Here is a 24803-nt window from a genome sequence, read left to right as displayed (position 1 = left end):
TACGTTCATGTTCCTGTTTGAGATCTTCAACTAACTGTCACAGATCATTCAAACAAAACAGTCCCTCAACTCCTTTCTCTGATGAACTTGCTCCACCCCCACCCAGCCTTCTCCTTTATCCCTTTGTTGTTGTTGTTGTTGTTGTTAATCCTCACCCAAGGATATTTTTCCATGATTTTTAGAGTGGAAGGGCCGGGGAAAGAGTGGGGGAGAGAAACATCGATGTAAGAGAGACACATCGTTTGGTTGCCTCCTGCACACACTCTGATTGGGGCCGGGATTGAACCTGCAACCCAGGTACATTCCATTGACCAGGAATCGAACCCGAAGCCCCGGCACTCTAACCACTGAGAAACACCAGCCAGGCCTTTATCTCTTTCTTGGCAAATTGCACTACACATCTATCCATCCAGTCACCTAGCCAGAACACTAAGACTTATCCACGTTTTCTCCTTCTTTCTTACCCCTCCCAAATCCAGACTCTAAGATCTTCTAAACTTAGACCTCATGGGCCTTTAAGCCTATTCTACCCTCCCCAATCTTGTGACAGAATTAAGATCCCTAGATTCTTTCTCAGTTTGAAAAATGAATCCCTTTGCTTCAATCCCCCATACTTCTTCTATTCTTTCCCATCCTTACTGTTGGCACCCTCTCCAGGCCCTCAGCGTCTCTTGTCTGGACCCCAGTGATACCCTTTTGCCTGGCTTTCCTCTCCATCACCATCCAACTGCCAGTGCTTCTTCTTTGTACATTTTCAAACTATTTTTTAATCCTCACCCGAGGATATATTTTAATGATTTTTAGAGAGCGAAAAAGGAGGAAGGGAGGGAGAGAGAGAGAGAGAGAGAGAAACATCGATGTGAAAGAGACACATCGGTTGGTTGCCTCCTGCATGTACCCCAACCCGGATCAAGTATGCAACTGAGGTATGTGTCCTTGAAAGGAATCAAACCCAGGACCCTTCAGTCCACAGGCCAACACTCTATCCACTGAGCTAAACTGGCCAGGGCTATATTTTCAAACTTTTTTACCTGCTTCCTCATCTGTTAATAATGCATCTTCATTATATGTATACTTATTATATATGAATTGCATACATTTTTGCCAATATAATCTGTGTGTTATAAAACGAATAAAATGGAACAAAATCAGGTTGAACTGATGATGAAATAGTTTTAAATAACTAAATTTTATTAGAGTTATTAACAGTACAAACCTATTATGCTTCATTAAAATCTTGGGATTAAATAACAAAAAGATCAGATTTCAGATCATAGTTGTCAACACTTGTAACCTCCCTCAGTCCAATCACTTCTCTTGTTGGGGATAACAGGGCCTACCTCCGAGGTTCTTATAAATAAAATAAAACGCATGCTCTATGGAAAACCCTAACACAGATCAGCATGCATTTGCAGACATTCTGTTTTAACAGTATGTAATTGAGTATGAATCTATATTTTTCTTCCTCCTAACTTAAGACTGAAATCCTTTATTAACATCACCTAGCCTTAAATGACTTAATTTCCACCACAGCTGTCTCCTGTCCTCCAAATTTCTTTTCATTTTTCCTGCCAAATGAAGTTGTTTACAAAGATGTGATGTTCAAGCAGTTTCTGGTTGCTTGGGGCTCCCCCTTGTGGTACATCCTAGGAATTGCGCGTGAACCGGTCCCCACTGAAGGCAAACTACTGAACTGATTGTGCGCGTCTTTATTTACCTTATCATTCTCCCTGAGTCTACTTTTAAATTTCTCCTTGAGGCAAAGTTTATTTTTAAAGTTAACTTTAAAATTTAGGCCCAGCCAGCGTGGCTCAGTGGTTGAGCATCGACCTATAAACCAGCAGGTCACGGTTCAATTCCTGGTCAGGGCACATACCAGGGTTGTGGGCTAAATCCCCAGTGTGGGTGTACAGGAGGCAGCCGCTCAGTGATTCTCTCTCACCAGTGATGTTTCTATCTCTCTCTCCCTCTCTATTCCTCTCTGAAATCAATAAAAATGTATTTTTTAAAATGTGTAAATAAAGTGAAATTTAGCATTTAAGTATTGAGTTAAGGCTAGTGGATAGCGTTTTTATACTGGGAGTCAATAGCAGATTGCAAATTTCTGTTTGCAACTTGACCTTTATTTTCACAAGGGGGTACCAGTTCATCAAGACAGATATTTACCATGTAGCATATAGTCATTTCCATATGACAAAACACTTTGTCTTTCCTACTTTTCACTGGAGCCTCACAACAACCCAATGATAAACGGTAGAGGACTAAGGCAGAAGTAGAACCTGCAGTGTTTAGTATGGCCTTCACAGCTATTTTCTTGTTGTTGTTTGTTTAGCAAGTCTTATATTAGAGACACTTTCACAGTATTCCTGAGCCTCACTCATTTCCCAAGGACAAGCCTGGGGTCAGGTAGGGGTCAGAGATGGGTGCTGTGCACATTATTTTCTGCATCAAAAGTTCACCAGCATCAAGACATAAAGCTGACCTAGAAAATACTGAAATGTCTAGAACTATAGTGTCATTTTTCTTTCCTGAGCTCATCAGTGCTACAATTCTACCATTCATTCCAAAGGCCCATTTTCAAAGGGGGAAATTCCATTTCAAATGAAGACTGCTATAGTAAAATGACCTCTGTGTGTTTGTGTGTGTGTGCTCACACAGGTGAGCTTAAGCCTTACATTGCAGTGTGAAATGAAGGTCTCAGTCTTGCTTTTTAAATTTAGTACTTCAATACTAGTATCCCTTTTCCATTTTGCTTTGGGTAATAAAGCAGCTTCCCCCAAACCATCCTGGAAGCTTGAGTCATGAGAGATAGGATGTTCTCTTCCCCATTTAAAATTAGAGAGAGAGGAAGGGAGAGAGAGACCTCAATGTGACATTGATCGGCTGCCTCCTGCACACCCCCTACCAGAGATTGAGCCCGCAACCTGGGCATGTGCCCTGATGGGGAATCAAACCAGCACACCACACACACACATACACACACACACACACACCATGCATGGGACAATGCCCAACCAACTGAGCCACACCGGTCAATGCTATGTATTTTAATTGTGGTAAAATACACGTACCATAAAGTATACCAGCTTAACCATTTTTAAGAGTACAATCAGTAGTGTTAAGTACATTCACATTGTTGTGCAACTAATCTCCAGAACTTTTTCATCTTGTACAACTGAAATTCTATACCCATTAAACAACAACTCCCCATTTCCCCCAGCCCCTAGAAACCATCGTTCCATTTTCTGTCTCTATGAAGTTGACTACTCTAAGTACCTCATATAAGTGGAATGGTACAATATTTGTCCTTTGTTACTGGCTTATTTCACTTAGCACAATGTCCTCAAGGTTCACCCATGTTGTATCATGTGTCAGGATTTCTTTCCTTTGTAAGGTTGAATGATATTCTACTGTATGTATAGACTGCACTGTATTTGTCCATTCACCCACTGATGGGCCATATGTACTATTTTAGAGAAGATTACAGCATGGTTTGTTGGGATGAAAAGCACTGAGTAGAGTGACATGTGCACTCTCTATGTTCCAACATTGAAAAGGAAGCTGCTGAAAGGCCTGAGTACAAAGAAAACTGAGCAAGAAAGTGGATTGGTGAAAGGGTAGAAATCTTTTTTAAAATTAGGTAGGATTCCAGACTTTAAATCCACTACCCTTAAGAATAGACCGGACCAGTTCTACTCAAAGCACCAATATCAAGGTGTACATGGTGCTTACATCCAATATCTATATTTAAGTAAGTTGGTATCCTAGTCTGTCTCTTGGCATAGTCACAAAATTTTACTCTCTTAGTTGTAAACCACGACTAGTTAGGATTTAAGGAATGGACTTGTTCAGATGACCTCTCTGGATGCTTGGTCACCTACAGAAACTTTATGCAAAGACGCAGGACAGTAGAACACATGGGTTTGGTTTAGATAATCACCTCAGAGGCACTGGAGAGCTGGGATAGATACCAGCTTTCTTAGGTCTGAGTCTACTGCCCTCACATCACAGATGGAAATGAAGGCTAACGGCACACATAGTTTAGTTATTTCACTTAAGGCCAGAGGAAAAGTAGAAATTGAAACGCAAAAAATGTTTGCTCAGTTTTAGATTGCCTACTCATTTGTATCCAATCATTAGCTTCCCAAAATACACCGTTTTCAGTGTGATCTTTGTTTAAACCACATACTATTGTCATCACCATCAATTATTTACTGAGTGGCCTTGAAAAAGCCATACAAGGTGTTCACTCATCAACCTTACTTTTATTAATTACATTTTTGGCTACACAGATCTTGCTGGGTCAGAAATACAACCATTCTGTTGACTGGTGGTCCTTTGGCGTCCTCCTCTATGAAATGCTAATTGGTCAGTCACCTTTCCACGGGCAAGATGAGGAAGAGCTCTTCCACTCCATCCGCATGGACAACCCCTTTTACCCCCGATGGCTGGAGAAGGAGGCTAAGGACCTTTTAGTGAAGGTAAGAAATGAAGTCAAGGTTAGTATTGGGTTTTCTAATCAGTATTCCCATCCACTTCTAAGCTCGGATTTATACCTGATAAACAATAATTGTCTTGAACTGAATTTAAATGGGATGCTCACCATCTCTGTCTTAACTGAGGCACCAATGTGATGAACATTAGACAGCAATAAACCTTTATGGGCATGATTTACAAAAAGAAATGACCAGGGACCAGTTCCATGACTCTTGGTTGCCCTCACTTGGAAATGTGATTAGTCCATTGAACAACTACAATTTGTGGCTTAAAACTCAACTTTTTTCCCCCATAGTCCCTATTAAATCTATTCAGTACAATCCATCTTCCCCCACTCCTGGTGGAAAACTTGGACAGGATGCATGACTTTTCTGCTCATTCTTAGGTAAAAGATGTAAAACACCACCTCACCTGAGAAATTAAAACTGTTCAGTCTAAGACACAAGTCCTCACATCACTTATTAACCCGAAAGCAAAGACTTCTGCTCCCTCTCCTCTGCCCAAGTTCCTGACTGGCAGCACTCAGCTTTGGAGAATGGAGAGTGGTCATACTTGTGTTTCTTTGTTCTCTTCCTCTCCAGCTCTGGAGTTTCTATTTCAGACCATACCAGGTTAAAAGCAGGGAGAAGGCAAAGGGATAATGAGGAGAAAGAACTGTTCTTATATGGCTGGGTGGCTTGATGCTCTTCCAGTTTGGTAGGTTGTTAAAGCCAAGACTTCAGTGATGCTTTCTAGTGGGTTTTTGGAAATCCCTACCACTGGGGACATTTCTGGCTGAAGCTCTTGAGATGCAGGCTATTCAATGCATTCCACAGCCCAGTTCCTGTACCAAACCCTATTTCAGCAGCACTCCATCTCCCTGGGACTCTCATTGCTGGTGCCTGCTGAGCAGCTCTCAGGCAGACCAGCTCCCTGCCACACCCCCTACCTGTGTCCACTGGAAATACTAGTATTAATGAACTTTTCACCCTAAAACTTTTAAGAGTGCAGGCTGTTACCATCTTAGCAGCAATCTTCAGAATTCACCACCAACACAGGAGTTAGACCCCATCCATGATAGCCCAGGATCAATTAAGAATCAGTGGACAGCTCGGCCGGCATGGCTCAGTGGTTGAGCATCGACCTATGAACCAGGAGGGAACGGTTCAATTCCCGGTCAGGGCACGTGCCCAGGTTGTGGGCTGGGTCCCCAGTGTGGGGCGTGCAGGAGGCAGTCGATCAATAATTCTCTCTCATCATTGATGTTTCTATCTCTCCCTCTTCTTCCTCTCAGAAATCAATAAAAATATATTTTTTTAAAAAGACAACTACTTAATAAAAAAGAATCAATGTACAGTGCTACAGATATAAACTTAGAGAATCACTGGCCATAAACCAAGAGCTCTCAGGGCGAACCAATGCACAGACAGAAGAAGCACCTGAAAGCCATCATTAAAGATTTGTACTTTACACAGAGTCCCAGTTTACCTTTTGTGAGGACACAAGATACTATTTACTGTGTATGACTAACAAGTTGTAAAAACTAAAACTAAATCATGGCAGTACAACATGCTAATTGCACGTAATATTAATAACTACCAACACTTACTGAGCTATTCAGAACTATGTAGATCAGAAAGACCTTCCAGTGTGAGGCTAACAAATCTAAAAGAAGTGGACCAAGAATACAGGTGCTTTGAACAAAACAGTGTTTTGATTTCTGGCATCTCAGATCTTCGCTAACTTTTAAAAAATCATTTAAGCCCTAGCTGGTTTGGCTCAGTGGATAGAGTGTCAGCCTGCGGACTGAAGGGTCCTGGGTTCAATTCCAGTCAAGGGCACATGCCCGGGTTGCGGGCTCAATCTCCAGTAGGGGGTGTGCAGGAGGCAGCCAATCAATGCTTCTCTCTCATCATTGATGTTTCTATCTCTCTCTCCCTCTCCCTTCCTCTCTGAAATCAATAAAAATATTTTTTTAAAAAAATAATTTAAGGAAATAATTTTAGCCTTGTTCTTCCTATATTGAAAAGGGAAATAAGACAAAATCTTCCAACATTAGAAGTTATCAATGAATTTTAAATGTAAACTTAGAAGAAGATTACCAGGCCCATCTTTTTTCACTAGTCTACCTTTTTCCTCGTGAAGAACTACTGGGAATTAAATTTAAAGGGCAACACTTCTACCTCTCTCACACAACTGACAGCTTGTTTAAGGTGTTTGAAATGTTGAGGCCACTCCTGGGCTCTCCTTGAAGAATCAAGATGTGGAGTCTGAAGTGCTGACTAAGTCCCATAACATACTCCCCACCCCCAACCCCTGTCCAAGGCTGGTGGTGTTTAAAAGTCTGAGCCAGTGCAACTCAGCTTTCACTATTTCTGACTGTGATCCAAACAGTAGTAAACTTAGAAAGCTCCTCAAATGACCAATTAAATTCACTTTTAATGACTGAACAAAACACATATAAAATGAAAACTGATTTCAAAATTAACCAATTTTTTTTAAATATGGTAAAAATAAGAGCAAGATTATAGTGCAAACAATTTTCTTTACATAAAGACAAGTTCAAATGTTATTACAGTTGCTACATTTATTTTACATTGGGCTTTTTGAAGGACTTAACCTGGCTCGATACCAGTGGGGGGCATACAGGAGACAGCCAATCAATGATTCTCTCTCATCATTGATGTTTCTATCTCTCCCTCTCCCTTCTTCTCTAAAGTCAATAAAAAATATTTTTTTTAAAAAAAGAATGAACTATTATTGATATACAAAATAACTTGAATGGATTTCAAGGGCATTAAGCTGACTGAAAAAAGCCAATCTCAAAAGCTTACATACTATATCAGTCCATGTATGTAACATCCTTGAAAGGGCAACATTATAGAAATGGAAATCATATTAGTGTTGGGGATAGTGGAGGCACGGATATCCCAAGGGAGATCTTTGTGTTGATGGGACAGTTCTGTATCTTGTTTGCTGTGGTGGTTACCCAGATCTACACTTATGATAAAATGACATAGAACTAGACATACTATACTATATTGCATCAATGTCTGTTTCCTAGTCTTGATATTGTGCTATAATCATGTAAAATGCAATCATCAGGGGAAACTAGGTGAAGTATAAACAGAACATCTTTTTTTAACTATATTTTAACACCCTGTGATCTATATGTATAGACTTAATGTGACCCCACAATTCATAAGTTTAAGCTCTAATCCCCCAATATGATGGTTATAAGAGGTAGGTAATTAGGTATAGCTTATGTAATGGGGGTGGGAACTCCATGATGGCATTAATGCCCTTATAAAAGGAGGAAAGGAGATCTTCCCCCCTCATGTGCATGCACCAAAGAAAGGTCATGTTATCACACAGCAAGAAGGTGTCCTTCTATAAGTCAGGAAGAGAGCCCTTACCAGAAACTGACTATGCTGGCACCTTGATCTTGAACTTCCAGACTCCAGAATTATCCTATATAATAAAAGGCTAATATGCAAAACAACCAAATGATGGAACAACCGGTCGCTATGATGCTCACTGACCACCAGGGGGCAGACGCTCAGTGCACTCCCACAGGGGGAGCACCGCTCAGCCAGAAGCCGGGCTCACAGCTGGCGAGTGCAGCGGCAGTGGTGGGAGCCTCTCCCACCTCCACAGCAGTGCTAAGGATGCCTGACTGCCTGCTTAGGCCTAAGCCATCAGTCAGACATCCCCTGAGAGAGCACAGGCCGGGCTGAGGGACCTCCCCGAGTGCACGAATATCGTGCACCAGGCTCTAGTGAGAAATAAATGTCTGTTGTTTAAGCCACACAGTTTATGGCATTTTTGTTATAGAAGTCCAACCATACTAAGACACTATAATTATTTCAAAATAAAAAGTTTAAAAGCAAAACAAAATCTAAGGCTACATGCCAGCAAATACCAAAAAAAAAAATCTGCAGAGTTTCAGTAGCAAGAAAAAGATTTGCAGCTAGAGTAGAAAGTAAATGTGGTTTAATAGAGCAGAAACCAAGACAATGATAAAGAAGGAAATGAAAAGGACTGTTGTTGCAAGAGTATTTAAATCCATGTGTTCGAGTTTGGGCTTATTCTTTCCCACGGGAGTTAATGAAAATCCCATGCCCTTGCTCCATGGGGAAGGTAGCTCTTGCCCATCTTTTAGCAATTGGGCTGATAAAAATTAGTTTCCATCATGCCATTTTCTGACAGTAAGTCTGGCTTCTAGTTTTTCTATAACTTTTATCCAGCAGCCGCCACATCCTTGAGCTCCTTCTTTTGCAAAAACCAAAGGTAATATTTCTGAGAAACTTCCTCTAGGGAATTATACCTAATGTTGTGAAACCCCGGAGCAGTAGGTCTTCTGGAAAAGCTGAACAAAACAGCATCTAGTGGCATCTGTCACCGCGGCAGTGTCAATGCCAGACTCTATCCCTTTTAGCCCTCATAGCACACGGGTGCGTGCAGCAGAGGGAGCAACTGCACATGGGAGGGGCGGGGGGGCTGCACTCCATAAAGAACTACAGCTGGGACGCCGCAGTACAGCTGACCATTGCCAAAGACAGGCCTCTTTCTTCCCCATTTATTCATCCAGGATGTCCGGTCCATTTGTTTGGAAAATGATGGAAAACTAATTATCTCAAACAGAAATGCCTCTCCCTTTTGTAAAAGATATATCTGAGGCATGGACAAAGAGGAAGAGAAGATTCCAGTGACAGGTGCTAAGCACAGGGTGGGCCATCCTTGGCAGCCCAGCACTGCTTTCTCGCCTGAATAGCCCAATTTAAACAAACTCTCGCTACATCCTGGCCATTTATGTAAACAGTGTGCTATTTTCTATCAATGTGACAGCTTTTATGAACAAAAGCAAGTATTACTACATGAACATTTATTCCCTCAATGCAAATTCCTTGCCACAGACCCAATGACTACCCGTGAGGTCACCAGTCATCTTCAGGACCTGGGAGGAGGAGGAGGTGACTTTCTGCAGGGGAGAAAAGATAGTAATTTATTCTTGTGTGCGAAACTAGAAAGAATTTTGTGTCTTTTTTTACAGTTACTAAAAAAATATTTTATTGATTTCAGAGAGGCAGGAAGAGGGAGAGAGAGATAGAAACATCAATGATGAGAGAGAAGCATTGATTAGCTGCCTCCTGCACGCTCCCTACCAGGGATCAAACCATGACCTCCTGTTTCATAGGTCAACACTTACCCACTGAACCATACCAGCTGGGCAGAATTTTGAGTCTTGAAACTGGAGATCATATTATATTCTCATTATACATTTTATCTTTTAAAATACTTTTTTAATTTCACAGGTACATATAACAGGCTCATGATCCTCTTGGTACAAATGCCACATGTAACTAGAAAAATCTAATGGAAAACCTAGTATGTACACACTTGGCCTCCGGCAGTTACTTCTAACTTAATTCGCTGCAGCATTTAATGATAAGAACATGAGCTAGTGTTCGGCCTTTTCTGGAGGCACTTGCATCCTCTCTCTAATCTTGTTTCATCAAAATGTCCTTAAGAAGTGGAGGTCAATAATTTATTATGATCATTTCAAGGGAAGATATATAAAACCAAGTCACTTATTCCCTCTGCTTTTAAAAAAATCAATCTGCTTTTCCATCTGGTGACTCACACTGGTGTTTGAATCTACAGAAAAATATGTTTCACTATGAACTTTGTGCCTTTTCTATAAGCTGTCCTACATGTTGAAAACAAGAGTCTAACAGATCAGGACTGAAGACACGTAATTTGCAAATAAATAAAGTGAAAAGACAGCTTACTCATTTATTCAACAAGCATTTACTGACCATATACTTTGTGCATGGCACTGTGTTTGATTCTGTAAGACACAGAAACATAAATGGTGTCTGCCCTCCAGAGCTTACACTCTAGTAGAAAAGATAGTTGTGTGTGTGTATGTGTGTGTGTGTGTGTGTGTGTGTGTGTGTGTGTGTGCATGCATAGCTAATTCTCTAATGGCAGGAAGACATTCTGTGGAGCACACAGGAAGACTATCCAATACCAGAAGTAGGAATGGGCTGTTGATAATTTAGGCTCTATCACTGGCTGGACCTGTGATCTTGAGCAAGTTACTTGCTATTGTGAGCCTCAGTTTTCTCACATAACAATATCTGCTGACATAACAATATCTGCTTTTAGAATCTGTTTTTAAGATCAGGATAATATAGCTAAGGCATCTAGCACAATGCCTGACTCTAATTAACCACATGACAATGGATATGACTTGAAAAGGAGGGAGAACTCACTATAAGTAGAGGTGATCAACGAAAGCTTCACAAAGAATGGGGGCGGGGTATAAGCTGAACCCTGAAAGGTGGGTCAGGATTTAAAGATGAGGAAAGGGAAATTGGAAAAGAATGTGGGGAGAGGTGTCTTCTTGCAAGATGGAAATGTCATTAGCAAAAGACAGAAGTAGGAAAGGCAGGTGGCATAGTCCATAAGTAGACATGTCTGAACAGCAGAGAGAGTTATAATGGGAATTGAAGGATATGTGTTGGCATTTGGCTACAGAGAGCCTGGAATGCCCGCCCAGAGGCCTCAGAGGACATTAGGAATCACAGGAGTATAGATCGTCTTGCCTCACCCTCCATTTTACAAGTAAGGAAACTGAGACTCAGAAAACTTGCCCAAGGCCTTGTGGGTAGTAAGCTTCTCAGATGACAGTTTCATGTTATTTCCACTGTGTAGTGGTTTTCTAGTGAGATGCTTTGGAACTCAAGTTTCCATTGAGAGGCCTCAGCGGCCATCATATGGCAAGAGGAGAGGAAGCTAGAACCGTGCCCAGGACTGACCACCTGTATGCACAGGAGTGATTGCATGGCATTTCACTTAGATTGCTAAAAAGACTCTCCTCATGAGAGGGTGGGGGGGGGGGGGGAGAGAAATCTCCACTTTGTTATAGCATGTTATTTTATTTATTTATTTATTTATTTATTTATTTATTTATTTATTTTATTTGGTAGAGTCTGTAAAGCTTTTCAAGTAGTAATGTAACACAAGTAAAGCCGTGCTTTAACATATGGACTGACTATTCTTGTAATTGGTAAAAACAAGAGCTCCCTGCAATTCAGTGTGAGTGGAGGTCAAGTTCTGCCAGAACCTCATGGAAAATACTGCATTTCACCATGGTTCTGTTTAAAACTTTACATGCTCTTTATGACACCCTCCAACTAGCAGTTACTTTATAAATAAACATCTAGTTGATGTAAGAGAGAGCGATGACTATTCCGGACACTAAGAAGACATGTGACTTTTCTAGTTTCAAGTCTGGACTCTCCGGTTCCTTAATGCCCTTGACATGTTTTGCTTAAGTTTTAAGAGTTTCCAGGTTTCTTTCCTGTCCTGGCCAATGTTCATTTTGATCTCAGAGGGGAAAGTAACAAGAGAGGGGACAGCCGAAACCGGTTTGGCTCAGTGGATAGAGCGTCGGTCTGCGGACTGAAAGGTCCCAGGTTCGATTCCGGTCAAGGGCATGTACGTTGGTTGCGGGCACGTCCCCAGTGGGGGATGTGCAGGAGGCAGCTGGTCGATGTTTCTCTCTCATCATGTTTCTAGCTTTCTATCCCTCTCCCTTCCTCTCTGTAAAAAATCAATCTTACATAATAAAAAGGTAATATTTAAATTACCATCACTCCGCTACGCCCATGATTGGGCCAGCGGGAGACACAGGGGGCGGGACTCGGGGTGGCTGGGGTGGTGATTGGGCCGGCAGGACGGTGAGCTCGCGTTGCCAGTGGCGACACGAGCTCAGCGTCTGCGCCATGGCTGTGCTGCGGCACAGACAGGCCTCTGGGGCAGCGAGCCGGGCGTTTTGGAGGTTTGGAGTGGGGGGAGGGGCGGGCGGGCGGCGCGCGGGGAGGAGTCTGGCGGCAGTTGGGCCGCAGGAGCACCTGGCGGCGTCCCCAGCCTTCCCGAGTGGGAGGCAAAGGCAAGACCCCGGCATGGGCTCCGGCCGCAGGAGGAACACGCCCCCGCCCCGCCTCACCCTAGGGGCCCAGGGACTTCGGAGCTGCCGACCAGCGGACAGACAGCTTACACGTGCATGATTAAATCATGCACTGGGCTTCTAGTAAAATATATTTAAAAAAAAAAAAAAGAGAGGGGACAGAAGAGGAAGATGTCTATGTAACAGGTCAGAGATGACGAAAGATGATTTGAATGATTACTCGCCCAGCAAACTTGCAGGATTCAAGAGTGAGTCTCAAAATCAGTTGCCTTCTCCAAAACCACCTGTCAGGAACTAGTTTACATTATAGCTGCATAGCAAGGCTGTAATCCCCAGAGGACAACCTTACAAGGAATCAAATAAATTTATCACTTACTCTATGTTGTTGGGTTTTACAGACCAGGAATCAGTGCTCGCGCGCGCACACACACACACACACACACACACACACGTGTGTGTGTGTGTGTGTGTGTGTGTGTTATATGTGTGTGGGGGTGCTGTTATTTTATTTAACCCTCAGAATAGCCCTGGGAGGAGGACACTTCACTCACTTTACAGGTGAGGAAACTAACTCACCTGTAACTTGCCAGAAATCCTGTAAATAACACAGGATAAAGCTGTTTCAAACTAGGTCTACACAACTCAAAAAATAGCATTTCTAGGGAGTAAGAAAGCAAAATCTCAGACTCTAGAATATTCACACGGCTTGTTCGAGTGAGAGTGTTGCCACCAGTTTACTCATGTCAACAGTTGATAACAGTAAGTTTAAAAAATCCTATATAATAAAGAGCTAATATGCTAATTAGACCGGACGGCGGAACAACCTTCCGGAATGACCTTCCGGAATGACCAGTGGCCGAGGCAGCCAGGCCTGTGAAGGCCTACTCTTGCACTAATTTCGTGCATCCATCCTCTAGTAAGGTTAGAAAAGCAAGTGGCAAAAGGCCAGGCCTTTATCTGTATAGAGTCAAATTCATGTGACTCATACACTAAGAAATGCTACCTCCATCTGAGGCTACTTGGCTCATCCCTCAAGAAGTAACTGCTCCCTTTCTGCTCCTTTTCAGCTTTTTGTGAGGGAACCTGAACAGAGGCTGGGAGTGAGGGGAGACATCCGCCAGCACCCTTTGTTTCGGGAGATCAATTGGGAAGAGCTCGAAAGAAAGGAGATTGACCCACCGTTCAGGCCTAAAGTGGTAAGGAGACGCCGAGGGATGGGACCAGCCATTCTCCTTCTACTCCCAAGCTGCCTGCCTGTCCCCTTGAGGGTGGGAGGGGCCCAACTCTCAGTTATGCTCCTATATATAAAGGTGACTTTTGATAATCTTAGAAAGCTGAATTGTACACCATAAGTGTTTATTATTACATTATCTTTTTTATGGGCACCAAATGGACCAGGTGGCTTGAGGAGAACATGTCCCAATCTGGGTTGTCTTGGAAGACAGTCCAAGATGTTTAATAATAAAATTAGCATAGGTGGGAGAACCAATAGCAGTGAAGGATGTTGATAAAAAGAACAGGACTAAATAATCTGCAAAACTCCTTCTTTATCCCACCTTATCCCAGCTCCTGCCCCTATCCACTGTTCCCTGTAAACTAAAAGGACAGAGGTCAAATCTGAGCTCACCCTTTTTTTCAAAGGTGGCCAATTCTGCTTCATGTAAACTATTAGCTAGAAGCATTAGGTCCTATTTGAATGTTTACTATGCAAATCCTTTATATGAATTTAATTATACTATTGTTAAATTGATGAGTCAAGATATTAGAGATATTCAACAAAAACCACATATGATCACCTGTATTATTTCAGTTTAGTTTATCTGCAAACACCAATGCTGTCATACACAGATTATAGCCTCGATAACAAAAGTAAAGATAATTTAGTGACTGATTTTCTTCCCTTCCTCTCCCCCTCCTCCGCCTTCAACTCTGATCAAGAAATCGCCATATGACTGCAGCAATTTTGACAAGGAATTCTTAAATGAGAAACCCCGGCTGTCATTCGCCGACAGAGCACTGATCAACAGTATGGACCAGAACATGTTCAGAAACTTTTCTTTCATTAACCCGGGGATGGAGATGCTGATATCCTGAATCCTGAATCCCCTCTTCAGTCACACGAAGGAATTGGCCTTCTCTCTGTGAATTGGTTCAAGTGACACTTCTTGGGTTCCTTTTCAACTTGGGAAAGAAAAGAAACACTCAACAATAAAGGCTGAGGCCTTCGGCTCCTCACTGACTTTGCATCTGTAGCACAAACCAACTCAACTTCACTAATGACACCACCTTTGGTTTCTCTCATCTTTCACAGCTATTCTTGAAGTTAGGTCATGACTAACCATAGTTATTTACTTGAAAGATGGTTCTTCACACTGTGAAAGATGTGGAAACTTAATTCTGCTCTAAATGATGGCTCTTCACTTGTGCACCAACTGCTGATCAATGAAGTACTTGATGACTCAAGGAGTAAAGTGAGAACAAATGTCTCAAGACTGAAACAGCAAGTTGCCTGGTGTAGTAATGGATTTCATTCAGCTGCAGACAAGTAATCACTAACCCATTTTATTCTATGTACATCTGTGGAAGTGTGAGTAGTAGTGGGGGGAAGCCCTGAATAAGTTTTTATGGGAATCCTTCACAATAAACATAGCTTGTAACTTGAGATTTACAAATCCCTCATTCTAATTAGCCATGAAATACACAGGAAAGAGGAAAATGGAAAGTGGGAAGAGCTCATACCACTGATATGGAAGGTTTTAATAGAACGCCTACTCTGGTGACCTTGTCAACATAGATATTAAATTTAGATCCAACAAAAATAGAATCATGGTACTCCTGCCAATAAAACCTTTCCATCCATCCATTCTTAGTTGATTTCAGTACAGTGGCAGTCACTCATTGCCATCCTCACATTTATTATAACAAGTAAAGAAATGAAGTATATAATTCTTCCAAGAGAAAAAGAAAGCAGTCCCTTATACCATTACTGATGAATTGATGATTCATAAGTCTCTCTTTAGGCATCACGCAAGAGACCCATGCATGCTAATTGTAGCAGTCAATCTTGTTAAATTACAATACGAGCTATACATTTTTAAGTATCTGTGCTGTTTGTATATTTTGATAAAATGTTGTGTCTTAATGACAAAGAGGTGGATATGTAAACATGGAATAAAAGAAAGAAAGAAAGATGCCTCTTAATAGTTTTTCTAGTGCCCCCACAAGAACTTGGTTCTGTCATGGCTATCATCAAGATATAGCTAGAATTGAGTTGATATTTTAAATTTGGGGAATCAATAAAAATCCCAAAGTGGTGAAGAAACTCAGATAACCCTTAAGTCATTGGTATTTTGTTCCTCTTTCCCTTCACCACAAGATTCCTTGAAGAGGTGGTAAACACGGTTGCCTCTTCTCCCCAACCTCTCTCTCCTGCCACTGCTTTCTGGAAGGATTACCTTCTTGCCAGCCCTTATGGAGTGTGCTAGGTCCTCCTCGACCTTTCTACAGTGTTTTATACCAGGAAAGAGCCTCTCTTTTATCTCAGCCCCTCGGACACTCTGACACAGCACCTTCCTCTTCCATCCCTGTCACCTTTGATTACCTCGTTGGCAAGCCCCTTTTCCTCCTTCTGCCCCAAATCACTTCCAATGCCCCTTCCCCTCCTTGCTTTCACTTCCCTTGGTTCTCTCCTTCTACCTCCTCTCTTAAGGCTCACTCAATCCAATTAATCTCAAAATCCACATCTCCAGCTCTAACCTCTCTGCCAGGCTTCAAATAGGCTCCATTAACTATTCTATGTTCTTGCAACCTTTATCTCTAATGCATTTCCTATTTCTGTTAATGGCACCATCACAGGCCCAGTCATCCAGGCTCAGAACCTCAGTCATTATTGACTAGTTGACTGTCCCCTCTTTCATTTTTTTAGTGAAATTAGTATGATTCTGCTTCTGCAATCTCTCCGAAGTACATTACTCATCTCTACTTTCTTTCCTACTAATCATGCCTGGATTAATCTTCCCATCTTAAGTCTCTCTCTCTCCATTTTAATTTACATCTACAACCTATATTACAAACTTTTAGGTAAAAGTAACTTTTCCTCTACTCTCTTATATTAAGTTCCTGGAGCTTGCAAATTAAACTGACAAAAGACATATCAGCAAGAGAGACATGATGTTATTTACTCATCCAGTGCACATACAGGTGGGAGTACTCAGTGATGAGTCACTCAACGGACTGGTTAGAATTGGGGGCTAAAATCACTAACTTAGCATGAAAAGGGGAAAAGAAAAATGCTCCTATGGGAAGAACAAATATGTTTCTTTAGGAAAGACAAATGGCATTTCAGAAGGACAAACAGGAGATAAAGTTTTTGATAATGTTTGAATGGTCTTTCCATCTTCCTCGGGGCCATAAAACTCTGCTCAGAGACTGGGTTTACAGGAAATAGGTTTACTCTTGGTCTCACTCCTGTACACACCCAACCCAAATAAGGAACCCAAAGAAGGAATTTATGGTGGTCCTCGTTTCTCTGAAGTTTTGGCTTGTAGTCTGATAAGAAAAACCCCAAGAAGTTCTTTTTCTGTATCTGTTGAATCTTAAATATCTTTAACTTAAAATACTAGTAATCATTATTTATGGAATATAGAAATGTTATCTTCACAAATCAAAGGTTTTATTCCATCACACTCATGTTCAAAACCCTGTGTAATCTTCACTGGCCATAACCCATTCAATACCACCCATTCATCCCCAGACAACCTCTCCACCTTTACCTCTTACTTCTACCTTTCACTCACCTGTGCTCCAGGCAATCTGAATTTCTTAGCACTGCCTGTATATACCCATTGTTTCCCACCTCTGGGCCTCCCCGAGATGCTAGTTTTTCTGCCTCTAATGCCCATCCCCACATGTTCAATGTCTTCCTATCGCTTGAGATCCAGTTCAGTTGATGGGTCTGTCTTGAGGTATCCCTCTCTCCTCGTTGTTCCCCCACCTGAGTTGGTGTATCTCCCTCTCAATTCTCTAAAGTCCCATCTTATTGCATTTCTCTGTGCTTTTCTCATGGCACTCACCATTTTCTATCCAGTTGTAAAAGAGTATGCCTTGCCTCTCTTTCTAGGCTGTAAACCCCTGAGGCAGGATCTCTGTACAATTCATCTTCGTACTTCCCACAATTCCTCTGTATATTAGTGCTTAAGAGAATTTGGGGAAAGTAAGTCAATAAATGAGTGCACTGTGTAGTGTTTAAATGGTGGTCCCTCACAAGATATATGTCCACCAGGCACCTGTGAATGGGACCTTATTTGGAAAAAGGGTCTGTGCAGATGTCATAAAGTTAGAGTTGATCCTAAAGATAGCTTGAATAAAAACAATTCTAATATTCTATATAAAGGGCATACTCTTGTGCTTCCTTCTAAAACATTGTAATAAGAGACCAGAAAACCATTCAGTCAGCCTGTTATTCATTAGACAATGTTTTGCTCTCCAATCAGAAAATCACTCAATAAATATTTAATGTGCACCTACTGGTATCTCCCAAAGAACTCTGCAAATTTTCCTCTCTCCTCCCTAGTCCACGTTAAGAGGAGTGCTACTCAAAACACCAGCCAAAGTTTGACAACTGCAGTTGACAGAAACATGATGATTTTATCCACATATTTCTCTCCCACACACCAAAAACTTTTTTCTTAAGTTATGTCAGTGCTCCTTGAGCAGGTCCCTGGAATTTCTTTAGGGTTAATCTTGCTGTTTCCATCTACTGTCTTCAAGGCAAGGTGGTGGATTTGTCTGAGTCAGAATCAGCTGGTCTTGTCCTAGTGACAACCTCCCACTGCACACATGGGACTTGGCCTTCAGGGGACAGTAAGTAAACCAATAGACTGGGGGAAGCCCATGTAGTAACAAAAGAGAAAAGATAGAAAGGTCTATTAGAGCCAGCTTTCCAGTGCTGCAAATATTTGGATAAAGAGTTTGAATTTCATTCCATAGTCACAGTGGAGCCACTGAAATTATGCCAATAAAGCACAACAATGAGAACCCCAAACAAGAGGAACCCAAAGAGGACCACACCAAGACACATCATAATTAAAATGCCAAGGGCAAAAGACAAAGAGAGAATCTTAAAAGCAGCAAGAGAAAAGCAGTTAGTTACCTAGAAGGGAGTGCTCATACAACTGTCAGCTGATTTCTCAACAGAAACTATGCAGGCCAGAAGGGAGTGGCAAGAAATATTCAAAGTGATGAATAGCAAGAACCTACAACCAAGATTACTCTACCCAGCAAAGCTATCATTTAGAATTGAAGGTCAGATAAAGAGCTTCACAGACAAGAAAAAGCTAAAGGAGTTCATCACCACCAAGCCAGTACTATATGAAATGCTGAAGGGTATTCTTTAAGAAGAGGAAGAAGAAGAAAAAAGTAATGAAAAAATATGAACAACAAAGTGGCAACAAATACATATCTATCAACAATTGAATCTAAAAATCAAACGAATAAAAATTCTGATGAACAAAATAAACTGGTGAATGGAATAGAATCAGGGGCATGGAACTGGGACAGACTGATGATTCTCAGAGGGAAGGGGGTGTGGGGAGGGTGCAGGAAGAGATTAGATAAAGATCTTATATGCATGTATGCATTACCTATGGACACAGACAATAGGGTGGCAAGGGTCTGGGGTGGGGTGGGAACCAGATGGAGGAGGGCTATGGGGGGAAAAAGAGGGACCTCTGTAATAATTTCAACAATAAAGGTTAATTTTTAAAAAAAATCATAACAAAATTCTCAAAGCTTAAGCACCAGAGGTGTAAATGAAAAAAAAAAATTAATAAAAAAAGTTTTCTGCCCACCTGTAACCAAATTTTCTGGAGGGAAGATCCACTCAGATTTTTTTACATATAGGATCATTCATCAGAGGAGGAGGACATTATCAATGAGATATCACCTCACACCTGTTAGAATGGCTATTATCAAAAAGTCAAGAAATAAGTGTTGGCAAGGATGTTGAGAAAAAGGAACCCTTGCACTTTGGTGGGCAAGTAAACTGATAAAGCTGTTATGGAAAACATTATGGAGGTTCCTCATAAAATTAAAAACAGAACTACCATATAATCTAACAATCCCACTTCTGGGTATTTATCCAAAAAGATCCAAAACACTCATTTGAAATGCATCCTTATGCTCACTGCAGCATTACTCACAATGGCTTAGATATGAAAACAACCTAAATGCTCATAAATGGATGAATGGATGAAGAAAATATTATACATCTTTCTCTATATATAACCCTAATATGCAAATAGACCGAACGGTGGAACAACCAAACAACCAGTCGCTATGACATGCGCTGACCACCAGGGGACACTCACAGAACATGGCAGGCATCGGCTGCGGCAGGATGATGGAGCAGGTTAGTGGGGGCACCAGACCAAGGTGGCGCACGAGTCATTGTCATCAAGGCAAGCCTCTGGTGATTACTGAAAATTCTTTGTTCCCGCACGCCGCGGTCCCACCAGGTGCTCGCACGTCTGCCGGTGCTGGCACTACTCTTACCTGCAGCCAGTGCTGAAGCCACTGCTCGCACCCACTGCTGGCACCCAGCACCAGTCCCAATCACTAGGCGCCGTCAGCGGGTGCGAGCAGTGGCTGCCAGCCCTGATTGCCCCTGAGGTCTTCTCCACCTCCCCCTGCTCCTGAGGGGTGATCAGGGCAGCAGCCGCTGCTTGCACCTGCTGATAGCAACAGCCTCGTTCGCACCCGCTGCTGGCGCCAGCCCCAATCGCTCTGCACCATCAGCAGATGCAAGCAGGGCCTGTGCCGTCAGCATGTGGGAGCAGCAGCAGTGGAAGTGGGGCTTCCGGCAGACAGGGGACAGGGGGCAATGGTGGGAGGGGCCAGGCAGGGGCATGGAGGATGGGCCGAGACCCGACCCTGTGCCCACCACAGCCTCGCAGCCCACAGTTCCTTTCAAGGTGCACGAATTCGTGCACTGGGCCCCTAGTGTGTGTGTGTGTGTGTGTGTGTGTGTGTGTATTTGCAACAACATGGATGAACCTGGAAGACATTATGCTAAAGATGAATACTGTATGATCTCACTTATATGTGGAAGCTAAAATAATCACACTCCTAAAAGAAGACAGTAAAATGGTGGTTGCCAGGGGCTCAGAGGAGGAGGAAATGAGTAGATACTGGTCAAGAGTACAAAGTTGCAGTTATACAAAATGAATAAGTTCTGGGGACATAATGTACAGTATGGTGCCTACAATTAACAATACTGTATTGTACACTTGAAATTTGCTGAGAGTAGGTCTTAAATATTCTCACCACAAAGAAAAAGGTAAGTATGTGAGGGAATAGATTCATTAGTTTAATTGTGGTAAAAATCTCACAGTGTATATACAGATCAAACCATCAAGTTGTACCTGGTCAGGTGGCTCAGTCGTCCCATGCACCAAAAGGTTGCAGGTTGGTCAGGACAAATACCTAGGTTGTGGGTTCAATCCCTCAATCCCTGGTCAGAGCCTGTATAGTAGGCAACCCATCAATGTTTCTCTCTCTCTCCCTTTCTCTCTAAAATCAATAAAAATATATCCTTGGGTGAAAATTTTTTTAAAAATCAAGTTGTGCACCATACATATATGTCATTTTTGTCAGTTAAGCTGGAAAAATGTTGTCAATAAAGCTGGGAAATTTTTCTTTTTAAAATATTAAGATAATGAGGTAAATAATCCATACATATTAAACTCGCCATATACTTGTTCATAGGGCTTCTCATTTTGTGTGTTTCTATTTAATGAATGGAGGAGCACATGCCTCTTCTAAGCCCTTTGCACCAATAGCTCCCTGAGGCATCAATGCCAGAAAGGCTGATTCAGCTTTTACAGATGGAAGACGCTAAGAGAAGAAAAGCATTGACCAGGAAGATGGAGTGACAGAGTATCTGAGCCAAATTGAAGTTCAAGCCCTTGGCTCCCCCAATCCCTTGCCCTCCCCTTCCCCATGTCTGAGCTGAGGCCCTGTAGTCCAGGCAGACTATTCACAAAGAGCTCTCTGCTGTTCCTTGATGGGAAGACCTCAATGCTGGACTCTGCCTGAGGAGAGCCCAGAAACCCACCTCTGCCCCAGAAGAGGCCCCCACTTCCACCACTAAGGGAAACAAAAAAGAAAGTACCTACTCCGCCCAGCAGGACAAAGATATATGGCTGCACCGTGTAATTCCACCTGGGCTGGCCAATCAGCCACAGGGGACCTCCAACTAGTTTTCAACATTTTAGTGAATTTGTCAGATTGATTTTTAGAATGGACTTGGGGCCAGTTTTAATTTTGGTCAATGCAGTATCCTTGGCCTTTACAGAAAAACTGGGGTTCCTTCTGAAGCAGGAAAGGGGTAAGACCTCTCATCTCACGCTCACAAGCTTAGTCTCTGGGTCACAAGCCCACCATTTCTTTTCAAGTAAGCTCTACTTTTCCCTGACATCCACATCTTATGTTACTGTGAATCTTACACACCTTCCCTTCAGACATGTGTGGGAACTCTGAGAATAAATTTGTGTCCATCATGTTGGTTTTGTTCGTTTCATGTCACAGCTTTTGTGACAAAAGCGTACTTAAAACAAGCCTATATACTTAGAGTCTGTTTATAGCAGTGCATGATGGTCTTATGTAAAATGGGATGAGAGTGTTCTGTTAATTTTATGCAGATTCTAATTTCTGGAGATAGAACTCGTCTAGCTTTGATCCCTGGGCCTCCTTTTTTCCCCTCCATCTTCTGTCTTCTTCCTAGAGAGAAGATGTGAAGGCAGATGGCCATGGTCTCCTAAAATAATAAAGGCAGTGCTTCATTAAATTGCAGAACTGGAGGAGACTCAGCTCTACAAATCCCTCGGTTTGCACTTGGAGGAAAGAGAAGCTTCTGGAAGAGACGTGACATCCCCGAAGCCACAGCTGGAGAGGGAGGGAGGGAGGGAGACACCCATTCTTGAGCTCCTTGTATGGGGTATTAATGACCATGGTTTCCTCACAATTTAGAGCGAGATAAGGATTCCAAACATTCCATGGCAGAGCTTTGGTCTAGGAAAGGGAAGCTAGGGAAAAAAAAGAACACTTATTAAGCATCTTATGTACCAGAAGGAAAGTAGATACACACAATAACCCCGGGAGTTAGGCATTATAATTATAGTCCCATTTCACTGCCCCATTTTACAGCTGGAAGTCACACAGCTAGTAATCAGCCACCGCAGATTGGATCCCAGGTCTCTCTAACTGCAAAGCTCCAACTTTTATCTCAACAGCATGCTTTTCCCAGTTCTGTCTCTTGTGAAACTAAACTGTGCATATTGCCCCTCTGCCTCCATGTTACAACATCAACATTCCTTTAGTGCACCTGCACCCCACCTTCTCACTCCATCCCACTTCACAGCGCACAGAAGAGCCATCACCGCTGCCCTCGGGGGACTTAGAGTCTAATCAGTCTCTCTTCCCAGCACCTTCTTTCATTACCCATCACTGCGCAGTGGTAGAGGCAGGACGGTAGGCGACTGTCCAGCTGCAATGTTACTCTCACTCCTCCCTCAGAGCCTCTGTACCGGTCGTCTTCACACGTCCGTCTATTTACAGAGGCTGTAGCATTGAGAAAACATCAAGACCACCTTGCCTTCCCATTCCTTCCAGGCCAGACAAGGCGAGCACCGCGATTCCCTCGAGAGCAGAACAAGTTATAACATGGAGTTAATGGATCATCGTCGTAAAGGCAGGGCTTCCGCTCATTGGCGCTCACACCCGGCTGCTGGGGATTGACCTCACCTTACTTAAATAAGGTCCAGAACAGTGCACTTCTAAACCAGACCAGTCTTGAATGTGGTAAAACAAAGAGGGAAATCCAGGTGAAATAACGTGCCAAGACAAAGCAACAGGCCCTCAAACGAGGAAGCAAGCAAATCTGCATGAGGGTAGATTACTTACCTGTAGCTTCATTTCAGAATAGTAAAGAGGACATGAAAGCAAGTTTGTTTATCCTGGTTTAGTGACTGCTGCCCCTCCTCGGCCAGGAAGATGGCGTGCAATTTATCTGAGCTCGGGCTTGGGAAAGAGTAAGTGGAGAAAGCCGTGTTAATTTTGCTGTGGGAGTCAAAACCTGCAAAGGTAATTAGATCAAGATAGCATCTCAAACTTCAAATTAACCACGAGTACAAAGCTACACCTATGGTGGACTGCTCTGTTTACTTGCTGTTTATTTTTCTCACTGTGGGCACCACAATGGCCTGGATGAAGAGTAATCTACAAATGCACGTGAACTGAGCTTCCAGACCTGAGAAGCCTTATGAGGAAAATAACACATTGCAGTGGGCCACAGGGCTAAGGATTCATGCTCCCTTAAGGCAATTATAACGGCAACTTGACGGTCTGACAGACTTGCGGTAATATTATCATGACTAGATTGAAGCTATTGTAATTGTTTTTTTTAAATAGACATGCTGCTGAAATGAACCCTGAGAACCTCATCAAATGCAGTGGAAACAGGTGCTTGTCTTCGGAAGCATCGATTCAGATGGTAGGGTACCTTATCCTGAAAATAATATCACGTCTGCAGATCTCCAGTCACACGGAAGGCGCTGCTTCCCCTTCCCTTGCTCCAGGTGAAAATGCACACAGACGTCTATCGAACGCCCCACCTGAAGGAGGAAGAGAATGGACAAGGGTCCCGAGGGAGCGGGAGCGGGTTAAGTGAAGGGGAGACTAAAGCAGAGTATTAGAAATGTTCGGGTCCTTGGTTCCGAAACGGCTCTGCTTCTCGTTCACCATGAAACCTTGAACAAGTGATTTAATCTTTGTGGGACTCCAAATAAGGGGTCAGGGGAGATAATATCTAAAGTCCCTTCTAGCGCAAACATTTTCTTGTTCTAATCTGAGACGCTGCAAAGGTCGATGAGCAATACTTTCCACACACAGAGACACTCATTGATTCCACCCTTTGCAGACCTGAGACCAGCCTCAGGCCCCCTCTTTCTCTCTCAGCTCTCCTTCCCTCATTCTGGGTCCCTACATGCCCCATGCCCAGGCATCTAGTATTCTCATGCTGCCCTAACACCCCCAGCAGGAGACATTTCTAAACTATTTTAAGTCCCCTGGAAATAACCAGAAAAGTCTTGAAACCTATGAGATTCCAAGGTTGAAAGAATTAGCCCCACAGAATAGATTTGAATGGACAGTATTTCATTTTGTTCTGCCCTAAGAGTTCTATTTGTTTACACACACAAACATGTGTTGGAGCCATGATTATGTTTCTCTTGGTGCCACAGTATTCAAGAGAAAATTCAGGTGCATACATCGCCTGCCTTTTATCACCAATCCC

The 24803-nt window shown here is 42.6% G+C and overlaps 1 protein-coding gene across 1 annotated transcript in view; it reads left to right on the top strand.

Annotated features, from left to right (window-relative positions):
- The window catches only part of PRKCQ (protein kinase C theta), a 139824-nt gene extending 124268 nt beyond the window's left edge, over nt 1–15556 (top strand). Inside the window, exons 16-18 of the mRNA XM_079779207.1 lie at nt 4293–4481; nt 13522–13650; nt 14393–15556. Coding sequence (XP_079635333.1) covers nt 4293–4481; nt 13522–13650; nt 14393–14548 — 474 coding nt within the window. The 3' untranslated portion in view covers nt 14549–15556. The remainder of the gene's footprint in view (nt 1–4292; nt 4482–13521; nt 13651–14392) is intronic.
- The last annotated feature ends 9247 nt before the right edge of the window (nt 15557–24803 follow it).

Source organism: Cnephaeus nilssonii, assembly GCF_951640355.1.
Source record: "Cnephaeus nilssonii genome assembly, chromosome: 1".
NCBI classification, from domain to species: Eukaryota; Metazoa; Chordata; class Mammalia; order Chiroptera; family Vespertilionidae; genus Cnephaeus; species Cnephaeus nilssonii.
This window is presented reverse-complemented; position numbering and strand designations above follow the sequence as displayed.